Source organism: Acanthaster planci, linkage group LG12 (genome assembly GCF_054643075.1).
Source record: "Acanthaster planci isolate LZ-2023a linkage group LG12, COTS_SCS, whole genome shotgun sequence".
NCBI classification, from domain to species: domain Eukaryota; kingdom Metazoa; phylum Echinodermata; class Asteroidea; order Valvatida; family Acanthasteridae; genus Acanthaster; species Acanthaster planci.
Window position 1 is genome coordinate 15,951,232 of NC_141788.1, and position 19,796 is coordinate 15,971,027.

The following is a 19,796-nucleotide window of genomic DNA, read 5'->3' on the forward strand; positions in this document are numbered from 1 at the left end:
GCTCCGGCCAATGGCAGCCACAGATATCGGTGGGGGGGGGGCGCTTGTCAATCACCCAGCGCGTCAATCACCGGGCCTCCATTAGACGGCCGCTGAGTTCTCTGACAAATTAGCCCATGTGTGCCAACAAAAGTTACAGAGGGGGGCCGGGTGACAGACCGTGAAGAAACCGCGAGCTGAATGTATATGAACCCCAAGCTTTTCAAAGAGTATAAACCCAGCCGAGTTCCTCTCGTCTGACGGCCGGGACGAGCTGTTGCTCGGTGTTCGCTGCGAAACCGGAGAAGCTAAGATTTCCGCTTGACCCGGGCCCGAGCCGACGAAAAGCTCCGTCGGGTTACAGGCAGGCGTGGATTACGTCCTCGCCCCGCTAAGTGAGTGGTTTAATGGTACACTCTGCCTTCCTGGCTTCCAAATGCACGGCCAGGCAATGTAGTATATAGCAGCGGTGGTGGTAACACTAACAACTGACTAACGAGCTGCGTATAGACAACGATTCTAATTGGTTCTTCACCTCGACCAATCAGCGACCGGCTGTGTTGCTCATCATCCATTTCTCTCTCTTCGCTTTTCTCTCTGTTTTTTTTCCATCGGGGGATGTTCAGTCATAAATGTGTATTGACTGTAATTGTTCCGTAAACGCTGGCAGGACAAAACAGACAACCTGTATGGGTGGCCGCAGATGAACTTGGAGGTGTCTTTTAGCCCACAATCTGGTTGTGCCAACCCAACAAACATCCAGTCAGTTGAGAGAAGTTCAGACGTCGGTGTAGTTAACAGTAGTCGGTGTGTTGCTCACGCTGTCTACAGCTTACCTGTGTAGACTTACCGTGCCCTACCTTTTTTTCACCGAGACCGAAGTGTTAAAAAAGGAAAAATCAACAGTCATGATGGAGCGACCTGTCATAGACATGCAAACCATGTCTTTACTGCGGGGCCCGCTGACCGAGAAGGGGGCACGGAAGCCGAAGTGCGCCCGCTGCCGCAACCATGGCGTCATCTCCTGGCTGAAGGGACATAAGCGCCACTGTCGTTTCAGGGACTGTCGCTGTCCCAAGTGCAACCTGATCGCTGAGCGACAGCGTGTCATGGCCGCCCAGGTGGCACTCAAGCGCCAGCAGGCAGCGGAGGACGCAATCGCCATGGGGCTGCGGGCTTGCTCTCCCGGCACCGGGGGGAGCTTCGGCATGATGTCGGCCAACGGGCCACTCTTCGGCTCCTCAGACTCTGGGGACGAGCTGTCACCACGACCCATGGATATTGTGGACGAGGACGGCGACCATCAGGATATCACCGGTAAGTGTCAGTTTGCTCGCCTCATCATTATTCTGAACTTTTGCTTGCAAGAACACTCATGAAAACAATCGGAAAACTTCCCAAATTGAAACCATTTCGGGTTTCTAATTCTATGCTAGATGGCAATTTCTCATTATCCATTTACTTACATTTATATCTTGAGATGCATGTTAAGCAATATTCATACGTTTCTCATTGACGCCTCATCAGGACTTAGACCCGCATTTTCTATGTTACAGAGAATGTGATTCGATTGTGCACAAAGTCGAACCAAAGTATGTCCTTGTTCGTGATGATGTCATCATTACGTATTAGTTAATATTGAAAAAAGCCCAAAACTCTGATACCTGATACTTGCCGATTCCAATGTTGCATTCTTAAGTTGAGAATTTAACATAGTTCATTACATCACCTCAACGTTTTGCAGAATGAATTAACTGAAAATTATGAGCCAGGGTTACTTTACCTATATTCTCTCAATATCGGAGCAATATTTTGTAAAAGAAATGCATAATTGAAAGTATGTCAGAGTTGAAAACATGCAACAGATTTACTTTTTGGTTTTTTTACCCTTTTAATAAATATGTTTATGCTGTGGGACTTTTTGGCCACTTTTTGCGCATTTTTTTCCTTTAAGGTTTACATACTTCGTGTACTAGATTCTGTCAGAATGTGAAAGTCTGTAACGAGCAACTACAGGCAATAAAATACTTCTTAATCAGTTGGAATTAGAGTTTGTTTTCTACTTCTAAAGTTGGTGTTTTTCTTGTCATTTATATCTGAAAATTTTGGCATAATACCGTCCGGTTTCGTTGTTGTCACAGTCTAGACAACGATACTTCCAACACCCACCGGCTTGTTGGGGTTGTAAGCCGAGGTCTTGGGAAAGTCGTCCCCGATGTAAAGTAGTACGAGGCCCCTCGCTGTGCCGGGCTCTTTTTCTCCCCTGCCTGCCGCGGCGAGGCTCTGTCGGCTCATCGCACCAGCCAGCTATATTCTGCCTCTCTCTCTCTCCCCCCACAGTCGTGTCAATCTCGGGGAGCCGCAGTTTATCGCAGCGACACGCCTGTCGTGATGGCGTTTTAATGGCTTCCTAATTAGGGGCTTATCAGGGGACAGGGTTACACGGGGCTCGGTTTACCCACAACCCTCTCCCTCTCGTGGACCCCAGTCTTTGACAGGGCAATGGGGACAGGCCGCTTGCACCGCCCGGTCCAAGCGACACTCTGTTTCCCCGTTGACACAGCTGCCCTCGATGTTTCTGAACCACTCACGAAACTAGCAACCAAACATCGTGATAATGGTTAACATTCTTATGTTCCATTTTTATTGACTGGAAACGGATCATCCTAACAGATTCGCTGTGTTTCAACTTCAATACTCACACCACGGTGGCTTGAAAGCGTTGTGCATGGATGATATTGATGAATGATCATTTCTCTATTTCATAATACTATTACCATTGGCTTGGGATGGGAATGAAGCTGTAGCAATCCGCTTGTCTTGCAACTCCGTCGGGTTCATTGTATCGATTCTTTCAAGAAACGATAAACCATTTTGTGAAGTTCATTTTTCTTTCTAATACCACCCGTCATGTTCAAGTTGGCAACATTTGTATCCAAATATGGCAGAGCTGCAGTTAGCTTACAAGAAGAATGCATGCCTGCCACGAGGGAATAGTCGTGCCGGAAGGATCGCCCCCACTTAAATGTCAGTAGAAAGAGAATACATTAAAAATAGCATTTCATAATGCACACAACCTGCGCAAAGGCACGGAACAGGCATTGTTTATAGGGACAATCAAAAGGAAAACGTCGTTTGAAATGGAATTATTTTGTACGTCTGTATTATGTAATCAGGATTTGAAACATACTGAGACGATTGAAGTTTAGGTCACATCAGCATTTTTTCCGTTCGACTTTCCTTCAGTTATCAATAAACATTTTAAAGTCTGTAATCCTAAATAATTGCTTGTGTCGATTCGAATGAGCACTCAAACCAAGTGAGATTTTTTTTAAGTAAAATATGTTTAAAGGACTTAAAATATACTAGCAAGACTTTTCAATGAGGAGTGAGGGACCAGTTTAAAGGAAAGGATCACTGCATTCCTCTTTATCAGAAGACATGAAATCAGAAAATTTGACCATTATTATTTGGAGGCGAGGTCTCATGCTAGGTTCCGCTAAAGCGCTGTACCGCTACAGCACACGAAAAGAAAACCAACCCGTGCGCACAGGGACCACTGTCAGTGCAAATAACACGTGTTGCCGTTTTGGACCCGACAGTCGATAATTTCTGCGATGATTGATGATTGACCAAATGTTTTGAAAAAAATGGGAGGAGAAATCAAACGTTCCAGAGACAAAAGGCGGTGAACTCGGTTACGAAAGGATATGACTAAAGGATACATGTATTGGTCAGCGGTCAAGAGGTCGCGTGTGGATAGGGGATTATAATGGGTGGTTTTATTTGAGAGTGGGATATTCACCGCCATGTTATGGCCAACCGGGGGCATTTTGTTGGTGTGTGGTGTGTGCTATAGGATTTCCAGCGATAAGTCCGGAAGATCTTTCTCGTGATTGAAATTTATTTATGTTTTAGATGTTTCCATACTTTTTAAACCCCCCTCCCCGTGGGGGAGCCCATGTCATGATCGTTTTCCAGTCACAGAATGTCTCTCAACTTAGGGACGCGGGCTGGCGGAAGTTACATGTAATGATTGGAATCATAAAAACGGATTTACAAAGGGGAAACTCATGTATTGTCACGCATCACTTTGTCTGACGCGAACAGCACAGACTACATTGTGGGCGCGTCATATATCACGCACAAGAAGTCATATTCCAACTGTTGTCGATGTGTAGTTACACTACCAGCTATCGTAGGTTTCAAATTCGGTGATTTTTGAGTGTCCCAAATAGAGTGTCCTGAATTGTAAAGAGGTAGACATGGGACTTTCAGTGCTACAAAGCATGGTTTGAACAGCAATTATAATGGTAGTCGCTGCTTCATAGTGTTCACGTACACTGGTTAATCAAGTCTGTGGAACTAGCTACAGAAATAAGAGATTTTTATTATTATCACTTTCATTTCGGTTCTTTTATTATGACGAGTGTATCGGGGAGGTCCGTAGCAAACAACTGTTATTGATGTTTAAAGGTTTTCGCTGTGGAAATGCAGTATGTTCAAGCTCGATTTTTTTTTTATTATCGGCGTAAATTTCTGCGTAGGGAACATAAGGGAAGGTTTATTTAATTGTACCTAAATTACGGGGCAGAATCCCCTTTTTGTCATACTTTGTTTCGTTTGGTTTATCTCATCATCATAATTAGAGATCTGAAGATAAGCCACAGCCCGGCAGGAAAGTTATCTCCTCGGCCGATTCATTCTCTCCATGATGGTATCATGATTGCGCTATATCATTCATTTTGTTGACATGGCAGCTCTGATAATTCCATATTTTTCGATATCCCCGTTTTAATTCCCTTTAAAGGTCCTGGGTCTAAGGAGGGGGGGTCTTGGCCATATTTCGGACGAGACTTTGTGTGGTCTTGGTGCAAACGTATTGCTAAGGGCGTCACTGACTTTTTATCTAAACGGTGTCATAATGACGTCACTGGTCTCGGGGTTAAGTTAAGGCCAATTCATACTTCACTCGAAAACGAACACGAACGCGAATTTGTGACGTTAGATCAAATATTTACGATGCGAATTCGTAAAAATTGATCACATTTCAACTAGGGCGAAATTTCGCTGCAAATTTTTCCTGACGTCAAATTCGCTTCGTTTTTGCGGTGGCCTTTAGTATGAACCGGCCTTTAGGCTGCGTGCGAACGTTTTGTCTACGACTGGAGACTACACGCGCATTAATTGGGAGCCACTAGCAAGCGGCTGTACAGCCATTTCCCATAGACACGTGTACCTCAGCAAGACGCAGCCAGCTGATTCTGACACCGCTTAATTTATGGTTGTTTGTGCGTTAGGATTTCTTGACTGACGTGAGCCTTTAAAGTTGTCACAATCCTTTAAAGTAACATCTGGAACGTCCAGCACTTTTTTCCTTTCACTTTTACAACTGTTTCTATTTGGTTGCATCCTTTCATTTTCCAATAAATGGATTCAATTTACGATTGAAAACGAAAGACTAAGTTTTCCTGGCGCGGGCGTTCGTTTATTAGACTGTGAAATGCCAAGTGGCTTTTGGAGCCGAAAAAATTGCGCTGAATCAAGGCTGAGACAATTTGGAGAGAAATTTTATCCTGTGTGGAAATAAAGCAAACGAACTTCCCACGAGCAAACACAGTGAAACGCACCCACAGCTTCGTGTGAATGAATCATGCTGTCAAATGTGTCAATGCGACAACGTGTATCGTAACGGTTCGTGAACATTTCATTTCGCAGGAAATTCATTTTCTGCTGCCTCCTGAAAACAAATTGTGCACTGGCCCGACTGAAGTATTCTGCCCCGTGGTGTCCTTCAGACCAGTCTTCGATCAAAGAGCGGCGCCATATTTGTCCAAATTGTTTTCCGACTTCAGATGAATTGCCACCCGAGCAATCAGCGTCATCTTGTGACTTCAGTTAACCCCCCCCAAAAAAACCTTTAAAAATTAAATACGCTAAGAATGAACGTGAACTATGTCCTATAAAAGTATACCTCCTCGTAGAATGGTACTTTTAATCTCTTCCGTCTTCCACTTAAAATTCTTAATTCCTCCCTCTCCCCAACAAATTACCCCCTTAAAAGATATTCCTTTAATGAAATAATCAGCCCATTCCTAACTGGAAAAAAATCCTGATTTTTTTCTTTAACTGAAATTGATGTTCGCTTCTGGAGCACAAGTACCACGGGCGGTTGGTACTGAATTTTTTTTTTGGGGGGGGGCCGTCTACCATCCTGGGACTAGACGAGATATTGTTACTGCTGGCTTGTTGCATTTCTGCAACACGTGTTGTTTGGCTAGCCGTCGTCATCGCCAGCCGTACCCGGAGACAGGGCGAGAAGAGCCAACCCCACAACAAACACTTTTCACTACCTGGAGTAGGAAAACGAAACTAGTTAATTGATCACTAACACGCAAGGGGGGGGGGGTTCCAGCCCTTGTTTCAAACGTCCGCATCGGGCCTCTCGCTACATACTTTCCACTTATAACAGATGCAAAACAAAAAACAACAGTTGATGAAAAGTTGAAGACTACGAGTCACCTGAACTTTGGGGTGATTTGTTCTTTTTCTCCTCTACGATTTCCATCGTCGAGGTCATCTTTTACTTGCACTTACCTCAAGCTGAATATGGATTCGCGAAATAAGATTTTCCGTATGAAACAAAACCTGCAGGCAAATTAACGTGCTACTAGCCCTTAGTCGGTTTGTTATTCACAATAAGGGGATGTTGGAGTTAGGATCAGATAGACAATTTATCGGAACAGAATTTATCAAATCAGTAATTCGAGTCAAAGCAAATCCTCTGACATAAAGTGTCGGATATAGGGGAAAAATACAAAACAGTACCTGATATTTTAATCACATCTCCGTGACGTTTCAAAGTAAGTTTTCCATTTTTTTTTAATTCTCTCTCTCTCTTTGCTAGGTCTGCTATCGACTTAATCCACTGCTTTATAGAGGTTTTGTTTCTTATGTCAAATAGTATTCGTCGAAAGTGATGAACGTCGATCAAGGGGTTAAGAATCAACTGGTTGGTGGATCTGAAATGTCGAGAATAAAATGCCCTGACAGTTAGCCGTGTCGTTCGAGGTTTTCCTCTCACTAAATAACCTCAAAGTGCTCGGAACATCAACCACAAAAACTTCCATCCAAATCTGTTCCCTCCTACAACCGACAGTATGTTCAACTTAAGACCCTGCAATGAACTGCCGACAATTAAGGGCCGTGTCACGACAATCTCCAGTGCCGTTTGAGATTTCTTCAACTGAATTACTCGATTTAACGCAACCGTTGTACGCATTAATTAGCTCTACATATCAGGCACGGGCTCCTCCAATTGAGCGATCTCCACTCATGTAGACGTAATCGCCTGTGTTATCGTCCCAAAGTTGATTTTACTGAAGGATGCCCTAATCGCACGGCTCGATCAAATAAAAAACCATGACAATATCAACCAAAATTAAATTTATTCTCGCTGAGTGCGTCAGAGGAGGATGGTGGTTGGGGGAAAAGGTTCAACCGAAAAGTGCAATTGGTGGTGGCCAAAAACAACGAACCGTCGTCGAGATCATCATCGTCGTCATGATATCACCGCTGCGCGTTTCTTCATCAACTGCGCGCGTGGTTAGTTAATGCAGCGGCCTTTTCTCGCCGTCTACCTAGTCAGTTCTTTACGCTCGATTCGCCTCGATTTTCTGGTCCATCGCCGGCCGAAGCACGGTGCGCTAACTGAGCGTAAAAAGCTACTACCGGTTCAAAACAAGGCGGCCAAGTTTTTGTGGAGATTTTTTTTCTATTTTTACCTCTCACCTTTTCTTCTTTTTACAATTCTATATTGGTGGATAGCGCTAATCCTCTCTGATTAATCTTCGGTTTTGTGCCTTCTCTGTCTCGGTGTGATTCCAACTCGAGACCGGCAGGCCCCCGAGGTGTTAACCCATTTCGGCACTTGTTGTTTAAATCGGCAAAACCTGGAGAGAAAAAAATACCTGAGAGAAGTCAAATGTGGCCGGGGTCTTAACCTGAAGATGGATGAGGGGGAGGGGAAGATTTGAGGGGGGGAGGCAAAGTTAAAGAAGCGCCGAACATTGCACGCAGCTGATTTGCCCGAGCCGACAATGGCCTCGACTTTGCGTGCAATGCTTTCGGTGTTAATGTTAAAGCACTTTGAGCCATTTCTACCGATGAATAACTGGCGCACGCTGCCCGCTCAATGCGCAGTCATCAGTTTGCCATCATAATATTATTCTTTAGTGAGGGAACATTGGAGCGAGTAATCAATCATGACGAGCAGGGGGACAAGAGGGCCGATTTATCAGCAGTGCCATGCCGCATTCGCTGGCTGGGTTCCCACCGTGCGTCTGATGACGGAGCGACATCGTCCCTGCCTTAATAATATGCGAATCATACCGTGCGTAACGATCGCAAAGCCCGACGACGTGTATATACACACATTTAGAAAAACAAAAAATCCACAACAAAACTGTTTGGGACGAGACAAACAGGTATTCATATATTTTTTTTTGTCTGGACGCAGTATTGATGCAATTATTATGTATTCGAAATACTTCAGTATCAATTGATATAATAATGCATCGACGAGTCGGGCCCATTTAGGCGCGGACCGCATTTATTACGGAAATGTCGATTCCGCGTGTCACGTCCGATTTCGCACGGCAAACATTATTAGCCGCGCTGGCTAATGGAATACCTAAATGATTATATTCAAATGTTTCGAACTGGCTTCGCTTCCACGTGCAACCTCCCCTTTCTTTTCCCTTCTTTTCGATATTCCCCGACTTCCCTCAGACTAATTTTGTGGCCATTATTCGCCCTGATATTTTTTGGAGGAAGGCTAATATTATATAGTGGGTCGGTGTATACCGCGAGAGCGCCTTAATAGGCACACGTGTGCAGTATCTTGGAGATCGAGGCCTCCGGGGCTGGGACGGCGTGTAGGCGGCGGCGGGGGCCCTTTGTTCGTGGGCAGTCCGGGCAACAGGTCGCGGCGGCAGCGCTGACTGGGAGACGCTTCATTGTGGCCCGTGCAAACACAACGTGATGGGAATGTAATGAGTTTAAACGGGCGGTCGTCGATTTACACGCGGCGCAATCTTCTCGTTTGTTTTTTCCTGTATTCTTCTCATAATTTTTTCTTTCAATTCTTGTTTGGAACTCTGTCCAATAATCATGTCAGCCACTGTTGTTGTTGCAGTGAAGTTTCATATTTCACTCGCAATTTGGGTCGAAATAAGTCATGAAATATCAGCTAAAGATCGGTGGTCTTTTTTTTAAGGACTGGTTGTAAAGATCTCCTATTAAACTTCACCGTATTGGCATGATTTCATTTTTGCCTTTGTGGTGACCTTTTGACTATAAAACCTCACATGTTTGGAGGTAAATGACTAAAAAGTAAGACTTTATCATTTATTTCATCTGTCTTCAGTTTTTATTTGATGCTTATAAGCGTTTTGCATTTATTAAGATTGGCTGAATATTTACCATAACATGGAGGCAGTGCCTTGGCATGAGGGGATTGAGTAAGTAGTTGCCACCTTTTCAATTCACTGCCCACTTAGGTCTTTTTAAAGAGTTTTAAAAATGGTCCCCAATTCCATGGTTAAAGGTCATCTCTTCTTGGCCGTTCTTGTGGTTGTAAGCCCTTGAAGATTGCAGTTCGCAACCGGACTCCGTTATCCCCCTGTCTTGTCGTGTCACTCGACCGCACCACTTTTGCGGGGGGGATGGTTAATTTCTTTGGGCTGCATGACATCATTTCTTCGAATATCTTCATTGGGTAGAATTCATTTGAACAAAAGCGCGGATCAGCCCTTCCGAGTGCGCCGTGACACGTGCGCACAGAACCTGCGCGACTGGATTGGAGTAGTAAGTTGCCCACGAGGCTTTGCGACGCCTGCACATCCTTCACACACAGCCCCATAAAGGGAAGGTGGGTGCGAGTGAATCCCCGCCCTCTCATGAATGCCCACACGGGGTTCAACCCGAAGCCTACACCACACCTCTTTGTAGCAACAACCACTGTCAAGGTTAGGCTTTCGTTCATTATCACATGGCCAATAACTTTGATTGAATTTAAAAACAAAAAGCGGCAATCCGAATTTTCTGTCTATTTCTTTTTCCTGTAGCCTTTATATTGAACAGCCACTCAAAGCCTTACGTGGGCAGGAGTGTGTATACAAATTTAAAGCCAACCAAATTACTGATGACTCTTAAGACACACTTATTTTTTACACCCAATTCCCTCCCCCTTTGCCTGTCACCGACCCCCGCGCCGGGATGTGGTTTGTTTTTGTTTCCCTCCAGACATCAGTTCCTGTGAGTCTAAAAGCCATTAAATGGCTGTTCGCCTTAGTTTGCCAAAATCGCCGCTTCTTTAAAGAAAAAATATTACAGAGTAATACAACAAAAGGGAACAAAATTGATGGATTCGCCCCGGGAAAATCGCGATCAATACTTTTTGGGCCAAATTTTACTGCACTTTTCTCATGGAAGCCGTTCCGATTGCCTCGGGACCTAAAGTATATCAATATGCATTACGCTGTTGTTGATATTAAACTTCTAAATGCTGTCATGAATTCATATAAAGCTTCAGAAGCTAGACTTTCATCAAAGAAAGCCCAGTTTTCGTGGTTTTGGTGGATTTATTTCATCCCATCGATGCTACTTTCCAGCAGAATCACCCATGAAACTGCATTGAATCTAAACATCCACACATCCAATCGAACCAGGAGAATGGAGTTACTGCCGAGTTTTCTTTGTGAACAGAGACCACCCCAAGTCGCTCAATATCATCAACGGAATTTGGTTTCCCTCAAACATGGCTTCGACGGGGAAAATAGGCTAAACACACAGTCCAGCCCGTAAGCCCCCCCCCACTCCATAACGCCTGGCAAACCTTCGCCGTTTGTTTTCATACTATATTAGATAAATGCACAATCAATCATGGCATTATCGGTTCAATATTTTCGCTTAATTGTAACCAAGCCCACTGGTTTAATATAACTGTTAACCAGCTGAAACGGGCATCGTGTTTCCACAGTTTTTTTTTTCATTAAAAAGCACATGCCTTTGGACGACTTATTTAATCTCTCCTAATACTTCTCAAAAAGGGGGACAAAAATCAATTTCCCAAGTCCCATGGTACACCGGAAGAAAATTGTTCCATTCCTGCCTTGGTTTGCTCAATAATTTTGAGGCACTTGATGGTCTGTATACGATAACGATTTGCCATCAACCGGGCAAACAGCGAAGTGTGTTCGGGCCTTCGCCGGGTGCGGAAAAGCTAGAACCCCTCGCGCGCGCCACACCTGTTGCCGCACGCTGGTAAACACGGACAGGCGCCACAGCAAATTGAAACATGTCAAGTGACAGACATCATTTTCAACATTTCTGTGTTTTTTTCCTCTCTATCCAGAAACAGTGCAACTAACTTCCTTTTCGTTCTCTTAAATACCGCTTGTGCATAAAAGTGGCCTGTCAAGACCCGACACTATACTCTTGAATTTCGGGTCATTTTTTCACTGAAAAAGGATGTGTGAACCAATTTTAAGACAGGATGGATATTCCCTAAAGATTCGACCTCAATTGTGTTAGGTTATCATTAAAGTAAACAAGAATTGCTGGACTGTAGTTTACGAGCCGAGAAAATATCGGTAACCACAGGTCATTTTCGCTGGTGACCTGTTTTTGTCATAAATGCTTCTTATGTCAGACATGTTTTAGAGATCTCTGAAAGTGATCATCCCTCGGACTCTAGTCTAAAGGATTTGAAGTAATATACGATGAATTACTTTTCCAGCAGCCAAAAGCCCTTGGGGATCGGTCATCAACACTAAAACTGCTGGGCATTTTCTTTGCCCAACGTTGGGTACCAGGTGAATTGCTGAAATGTTAGGCAAAAAAGAGAATAACATTGGATTAAAAAAACTGGTTGCACTTTTAACATTTTCTACAAAGATTAAAGGAGACAAGTTTGCCCATATATCAGGAGAGAATCAGTTTGGTAATCGGTTTACCCAACAGTTAGGCGATTCACCTGGTACCCAACGTTAGTCCAAAAATTGCTCAGCGTTTTTACAGTGTTGTTGTTAGCATATATTATCGGTGTTAGCTTATTAAGATTTGTTAAGAACTAAGAATGCCCCAGCTGCTTTGATTTAAACTAAATCTTCTCTAATTTATTAGGTTCTAATAGTTTGGATAGTAGTTCTTTTAAACCATCAGAAGTTGATGCCTGAGAATTTGGGGAAGAGACAAACCGAACAACAATTTGTTACTGTCACACAGTGATTGCTCACCGCTACCATCTCTGCAGAGACACAACCTACATATATGTTCAATTCGAGTATCTTGTTCGTGGGATAAACCGTTGACCTTGTACCAACAGTGCAACGGCACTCAAGCGGCTCGATGACGATTGCACGGCTGTGGATCCAATAATGTCGTACGCACGAGCTCTGGGACACGGTACACATCCTGACCTGAATGATAATGCGCGACCTTGTGTCGTGTGCTTGTTAACAAAAAGGGCGGGAAATAGGATGAGCAAATGTGACCAGATACATCCATTGAGATTGTTTGTTAAAAAATTTAACTAAATTTCAAAAGAAGAACATTTTCGACTGGTGAAAATGAAAAATCAGCCTGACGTCAATCACGTGGTTAAATGGCTGCTTGAAAAATCTTACGATAACTAGTAACCTTCCCCTTAAGTAATGTTTTAGGAATGTAATTTTGCCATTTAAACGAGATAGCTTTTTTATTTTGAGTCACGAACACAGCAAATGAAAGATCTGAATATTTCATCGAAAAGGACATTTATCTATAAATTGCAAGTAAACCGAGAGGATTCTAGCATTCGGATGGTTTCAAAACATTTCCCTTTAAATTAGACTTTCCAATTTGCCACAGTGAGCTAAAATGTGTGAAGTAGCGATCTATATTTACAATTCCATGTTGACACTTGTTGCAATGTATGTGACAAAAGTATTCGGTCAAAGTGAAACATTATTTAGTTTAGCCCAGAACATCTGCTGGCACAGCATGGAACATTTATGCCCTGTCGTTACGTTTGATATGTCTAGAATAAAACCCAGTTTTTGTACAAATAAAGAAAATGTCAATCTATTTTTGCCACGATGCACGGTGACTGCATTTTCAATCAGAATGTGTGCATACAGTGATGTAACGGATGTTACAAACGATGGAATCACACACACGGAACGCATTGTAAACTGTCACTGGTAACACAACGGTATTTCGGCTTGTTCATATTAACACGCTCAATTAGATGTTTGTAGTACATGTCAGTACTTAAGCCGTTTGACGCGCCTGAAGTTTTTTTTTTTAAAGATACCATTTCACACAGCTCAATGGTTTCAGGTACACTAACCCCCCCCCGTCGTGTCCGGAGCAGATTCCATCCGAATTCTATTTTAACCAATAATGATTTGTTTCAACCCAAGCCATGACAAATAATGACAAACCTCCCCCCGTTGGTGGCGCTATGGGTGTAACGCATACTTGTTTGAGTACCTGTTTGTCTGACAAAACAGTCTTCGGAAACAGAGTATGATGATTAACTGAAACTAAGGACGCTGAGATCTAATGTGTTAATTTTGGTACCACTTTAAACTGCACCTATCGCAAATTTCGCATTCAGGTACACGCTGAACGATGTAATTGTGGTATACATATTATGCTAAACGGTATTAAGCTGAACAGACCTGTCAAATTTACCGGTCGTTCTTAAGTGTCTACAACTTCTGTTTGGTCGTGGTTTCGAATCCTGTTCTCATGATGATAGCAGACGGCTGTTTTTTATCGTGTGATGTTTTACCTGTGTTGACTTAAGAATACATTTTACCCTGACTCAGGAATCATAACTGCTGCTTTTTGTCATTTTAGAGCTGGCTGCTTGTTATGTCATTATTTGTACCATACGACCATAGACGTTGTTTTGTATTTGTTTTCTTATGCAGAGAAGAAAACGAAGATTGAGTCGGCAAACGAGAAGGAAAATGGCCGCGGCACGCCCCCTAGCAGCCAGTCTGAACGTAACAATAACAACCGTCACTCGTCAGGCAAGAGCAAGAGCGAATCCTTGGACACCTTCAATGGGTTTGCGGCAAGCTTCGTCTCCAACTTCCGTCCAGGGCGCCTGACACCGATCGAGATTCTGACCCGGCTCTTCCCGGCCCAGCGGAAGGCCGTGCTGGAACTAGTCCTGCAAGGCTGCAACGGGGACCTGGTCAAAGCCATCGAGCACTTTCTGTCAGCCAGCGAGGACACCCATCAGCACTCCCCCAGCGGGGCCGCCCTTCCGCCCCCGCCCCCCATTTCGCGCGGGGTGGTCGGGGAGAGGCCCAGCGTGGTGGGCCACGAAAGCTTCGGACAGTCCGGCGTCCACGGACTGCAGGCGGCCTTCCGGTCAACCCTGTGCAGCGAGAAGCACCCGGTGGGCAGCATGAAGTCCGCGTTCACCCCGCTGCCGCCGTCCAGCGCAGCGGGATCGTCCGTGCCGCTGCTGTTCACCCCGAGACCGCCCCACCCTTTCCACGCTGAGGCACTTCTAGGACGTACGCCGCTCTTCGCACCGTCCTCGGTCGGGGATCTCTCTTCCAGCATGTCCAGCCCGGCCATGGCGTCCCCTCGCTTCGCTTTCCCCGCCCTCCATCCCTTCCACCTTTCGGGGAAGTTTCCCAGCGCTGGGGAGGGGTACCCTCGTCTGATTTTCGCCCCTTACGCAACATGTCCCCCAGACTGCATTCAATGCCCCGGTAGCAGGACCAGCATGCACAGTGAGCCCGAGAAATCCCCGTCTGGTACCACAGACGGCTCGATAGCCAACAGCGCTGTGGACTCAGAATAATAAAGACTATTTAATGAGACACTGACTATTTAATTGTAATGATTTGTTCATATTGATGTTTATGAGTACTAACATGATATTTTCTGTTGTAAAACATCACTTTTAAAGTATTGGAGTAATACTTTTGGACTAGTTCACATGTGACGTTGTCAGTATGTTGTTAACCGGTCTTATTTTAAATGCCGATGTGAAAATGTACGTACTCTTGAAAATATTGGGCAAAGTCGTCCCGATGTTTTCTTGCTTGAAAAAACCCAAGATTTTGTCAAATATTTAAAATCCATTATTATTTTGCCCTTTCAATTGAAAGCCGTTCCCCATAGGAATACTCAATCGATTTGCCGGACAATATCGAGACCACTTATTAACTCCAATATTTGGCCATCCAATTGCCGTCTACACATCCCACGGTTTAAATATCAACCCACGGCTGTTTGCTGTAGAATTGAATTATCGACCCGCAGTAGTCGTACAGCGTTAACCTCACTACACACGTTTCTCAGAGTACCACAAAATATGAACAAGCTTGAAATAACATAAACCCGTGTTTCATGCTGAACTTTTGCGTCACAATTGGCGTAAAGGGGCCGTTTTCAGTTCCCGGCGCGATTGTCGAAAGTGAAGACCTTATTTTCAACAACGATTGGGATTAGCGTTGTTTTTAGATTCAAGTCAAGTGTTTGCCTGTCCACACTGTCTCTCCAACCTCAGCCTTGCTCACTCTAAAAGCCCCCATTTCCCGCGTGGCTCTTCATATAAAAGGCGCGAGCGCCAAGTCCCCCCGTGAGACCGTTAGAGTTGTTTTACCCAATTTGCGGAGGAATCGAAGTGATAAACGGTTCAAGAGTGGTTCCGGCCCGATGCTGTCGGCCTGGCAAACGGTTTAGGTGGGGAACAAAATAGTGAAGAGGAAAAGAGGAGAAAGAAAGAAAAAAATCGACCTCTCTCCCTAGTGTTATTTCTGAGTGTGTGAGTTTACGTATGCCAGGCTCAAGTGCTTGTCAGACTTGGGGGGGGGAGGTTGGTTCGTCTTGGTTAGAGATTGAGCGACATACTTTAATGGTCTGGATTCAACTCGTCCGTCTTCGTATTGGGCCTTTTCCCCATCTCGCATTTGAATGCGTTCCACGCGCCTCACATGCTCCTGGAAGAGGATATACTCATTGTCGGGGTGTCCGTCTTTGAGAACGCTCAAGGAATTCCGAAGAAAGTTTCACCTTTTAGTTTAACTTCTCGTTCCAACCATTGCGCGGCTTCTAGACTCTGTCGGTCTCATCAAATCTCCCATTTCCACTTCAAATAACATCATGGTCATGTTATTGTCAGGTCGATGAAAACGATATTTTCAGTAATGTTTAATCCCACCAAAAATTTTACAGTTTTTTTAATAAAAGCGACCAAACCATTTCCTTATTTCTTGATACTTTTTTCAGCTTTATGAAGCAAACGTTTGTCAGATGAGTCTGTCTTCACTTCATACCGTGATGTTTACACCATCGATCAACGTTACTGAAGTGTAACGGTGCTGACCCGTTCTTAATTACGCTTCACTTGGAACTAAAACTAAATAGCAAATGGCTTTTATACTATTAAAAATGTATTGCATGTTCTGGCAAATCACAAAGTTACAAAAACATCATCGATCTGATGGCTAGTTTCTAATATACCTTTGCTGATCATGGTTATCTGGTAATCCTTTCCCGGCATGCAGTTTGAAACGGTAGTGTACGCAACCTGTTGCACGTGCTTGCTTTGATTGGCATCTTTTTGAAGCCATTCCCTTCTTATTAAGTGTAATCTGGAAACCACAAACCTCATTTTCCTTAAGTGAATGTACTGTTGGCGGTCATATTTCTCATAATGCAGATAGTTTCTGAATTTCCATTTCACGTGTTTGAAAAGGGGAAACTGTGATTGTGTCGATTAATATCAGTAATTTTACAGTGTTGCTATTTTTGTGGAGATTGTGTTTAAAGGAATGGCAGCTTTATCTTTGTTTGGAACAGGATGCAACGGTACTCTAATTTTGTGAAAATTGACCCTGCTCTGGCAAGCTCTGGCGTTGTTTAACGTAACGGTAAAAAAACTGGTATCACTAAAATAATACAGTTGTCAATTACAACTCTCTTAGAAAAAACCTTAGACGGAAATAACTTGCATTTTTCTTCTCTCCTTAGAGTCAAATGTGTACGTGTCGTGATGCTTGACAAGTACAGAGAAATGAAATTGTAAATAACTATAAATATCAGCGAACTGATGTAGAAGTTCTTGATCACCAGAGGCCCGTCAACAAAGTCCCTCAAGCAGAGGTGTCAAGTTTGCCTATGAAGTGAGTTCAGTTCGCAGATTGGTGTACTGATAGGCTCTGAACGCAGTACGATATTTTGTGTATGCACATGTACATAGATACACTCAGTTAAGGTTCAAAGTTGCTCTGTCAGATGGACGGGAACCACACCATTTTCTTATGGCGAGAGGGCCAATTAAATGTTGCTATTCCAGTCAATGAGCGGTCGTGTTACCTGTGTCCTGTGTTTTTAGCGTGTCATTAGCGTGGTGATTTGAGGCTTCCAGGGTGCGACAGCTGTAACTGGACCCCGCCCCGTTGGTCCCTGGCTAACGTGGGAACCTGGTAAGCGAGAGCACTAGGGGTGGCCGAAATATAGGCCTTAAAAATGTTACATGTACTTACAAAACATGAATGAAATTTTTTGGAAACGACACGACGGACGGTGATACGTGTCACTGGATTATAGACTTGGTTCCAGTCGATAGTTCCACCACAGCTTCTGTCCTTTTGACTTTGGTGTTTTTCACACGATAGGCTACTGAAATTAAGTAGCACTCCTGACAGTTTGAGGAACGGGTTCACAAAATAGTTGAGACGAAGAAATTTACAAGTGACTTTTACTGGCAGCTGGAACTCTCGACGGCAAGAATTTATAATGTTTCTCCGAAAAGCCTCAGTCGCCACAAACCAAAGCTCGTAACTCTCCTCACTAAGCAGGTGTACACGGGGAGAAAGACGCGGGAAGCGGTTGGGGAAACTGACTTGTCTACCCGAATGACATTTGTGGACAAATCAATCGGGCAAACTTTTCGTGGCTTGTCTAATTATTTTTTCACTTCACTCACAACTTCCCCATTCCTGAATCCTTTCATCAAATTAAAACCCAACTTTTGTCTTGCTCACTTGCCTCTCTGCTTACATCGCCTGTCAACCTGAAATACGCCAACTGTTTGAGTAATCCCCGATCTAAGAGATGGATTGAAAGCTGACAGACTTTTTTCTTCAATTTTTAATATTCCTACAATGTTATTGTTGTTCTATCCAATGTCCGGAGTTTTCCCACATTTTGTTTGACTTTCGTCAACCTTACTAGATCAGTTCTGTCCTGTTTGATCTCTTCCAGTCGCCTGGGCTTTGAACAAAGTTTCAATAAATTAACGCCATCTTCCCACAGGAGTCCAGCGTACCTTTGAGGTGATGCTCAAAAAGTTGGAAAAAAGAAGGGTTTTCTTCAAACATTTGTGCTGCTCGCGCAGCGGGACACTGTGTGGCTCGGCTAGCACAACAATAGCTGGATAACTTTATTGCTGTTTTTTATTGTTATTTTTTCATGTCCCAACCACTCTGCGCCATCTCCCCCCACGCGTGATTGACAGAAGGTTCAGCGGGGAGTCGGTCCCAGGGGATGAGTTGCTCGGCTGAATTCCTCTCGCTCGAGCCCCTGAGATGAGGACCTGGGGAAGTTTCCAGCTCTCCCTCTCCGCATTTCTGTCCCTCTCCCTCTGTTTTCACCTTTCCCGTCAAGTCTCGTGTATTGGCGCAGTAACCAAAGCCAGCTCCGGTGTACAATTTCTCGGTACGAGTTGTCGAGCCCCATAGAGCCGTCGCCCGCGCCAAACTCGCGAGAGCCTCGCTCCCTCGCGACGGAAGCGAAGACGACGAAGAGGGTAAAAAACAAATAGATAAAGATTAGCAACATTTTATTAAAAAGGAGGGCATCGGGGGAAATGAAAAAGAGCGGCGAGCGCCAACAAAAACAGAGCGTGTGCTTCCATTTTTTTCTTCTGATTTAAAAAATAAAAGGCACGTTTGGTCATTAAGTTATCTTGTGGACCGCTCCCAGTCATTTCCTCTCCAACCAAAGAGCGTAAAATTCATCCTTTCGCTTGCCTAGTCAAGCTCTTCTGTCACCGACTTGTTGAGTGATCAAGCAGAAAGAGTTCCTCTGAGTTTGGAAAATAAAAATGACAAAAAAAAAAGAATTATTACTGCCCATGGCGGTTTTACCCAACACACACACCCACACAAAATGACGGGATATAACTTGATAGGTTTGGGAAAATTGGATGATCTCATGAGCCACACGACCTTATATTGAAGCACAAACATGCCGGGGCAATTTGGCATAGGAAACGGCGGGCCCGCAACATTGTTCAATTAAATCGCAACGCGGAGTGAACGGAGTATATAATTCTGTCTGGGGCTTTCTCCCTCCCCTCACAGACTACTATAGGGGCCCGTGATCGGTCGCCCTTCGCCACGCTGTGTTAACTCCTGGCCGTGGGCGTGTTTGGTTTTCATGAAGACCCCCTCTCCAACATGCTCTCGGGCCAAAGATGGGACTCTCCTCACAAAACAGTAACACTGGGGATATTAAAAATTGATTGCTCAGTTGATTATTTCCATGCAACACTATGTCATTGAAACATGTAAAACTCATCAATTTTTCCTCTTTTCAAAGAGTTATGCCGAATTAAATGCTACTATGGGATGGATCCCGCCTTCAAAATACCGCTGACTATGATGAAATAATTAAACACTGTATTCTGATAATCAACTTCAGAATTGCAAATCTTAAAACGAATTTACATTTTCATTCTCAACTGGTCTCATTGTCATTCTCAACTTGGCCCGGGAGTCAGGTTGGTGTAGTGG

The 19,796-nt window shown here is 44.1% G+C and overlaps 1 protein-coding gene across 1 annotated transcript; it reads left to right on the forward strand.

Annotated features, from left to right (window-relative positions):
* The first annotated feature begins 65 nt into the window (after positions 1–65).
* Positions 66–17,360, forward strand: LOC110978514 (doublesex- and mab-3-related transcription factor A2-like). The gene is made up of 2 exons (XM_022233571.2): positions 66–1,296; positions 13,962–17,360. The coding sequence occupies exons 1-2, from the start codon at positions 888–890 to the stop codon at positions 14,849–14,851; spliced, it is 1,299 nt and encodes a 432-aa protein (XP_022089263.1). The 5' UTR covers positions 66–887; the 3' UTR covers positions 14,852–17,360.
* The last annotated feature ends 2,436 nt before the right edge of the window (positions 17,361–19,796 follow it).

Excerpts from the sequence above, each read along its gene's own strand:
- LOC110978514 (XM_022233571.2), top strand. The coding sequence starts at position 888 with ATGATGGAGCGACCTGTCATAGACATGCAAACCATGTCTTTACTGCGG. Across the intron at positions 1,297-13,961 it reads CGACCATCAGGATATCACCG|AGAAGAAAACGAAGATTGAG; the intron begins GTAAGTGTCAGT and ends TTTCTTATGCAG.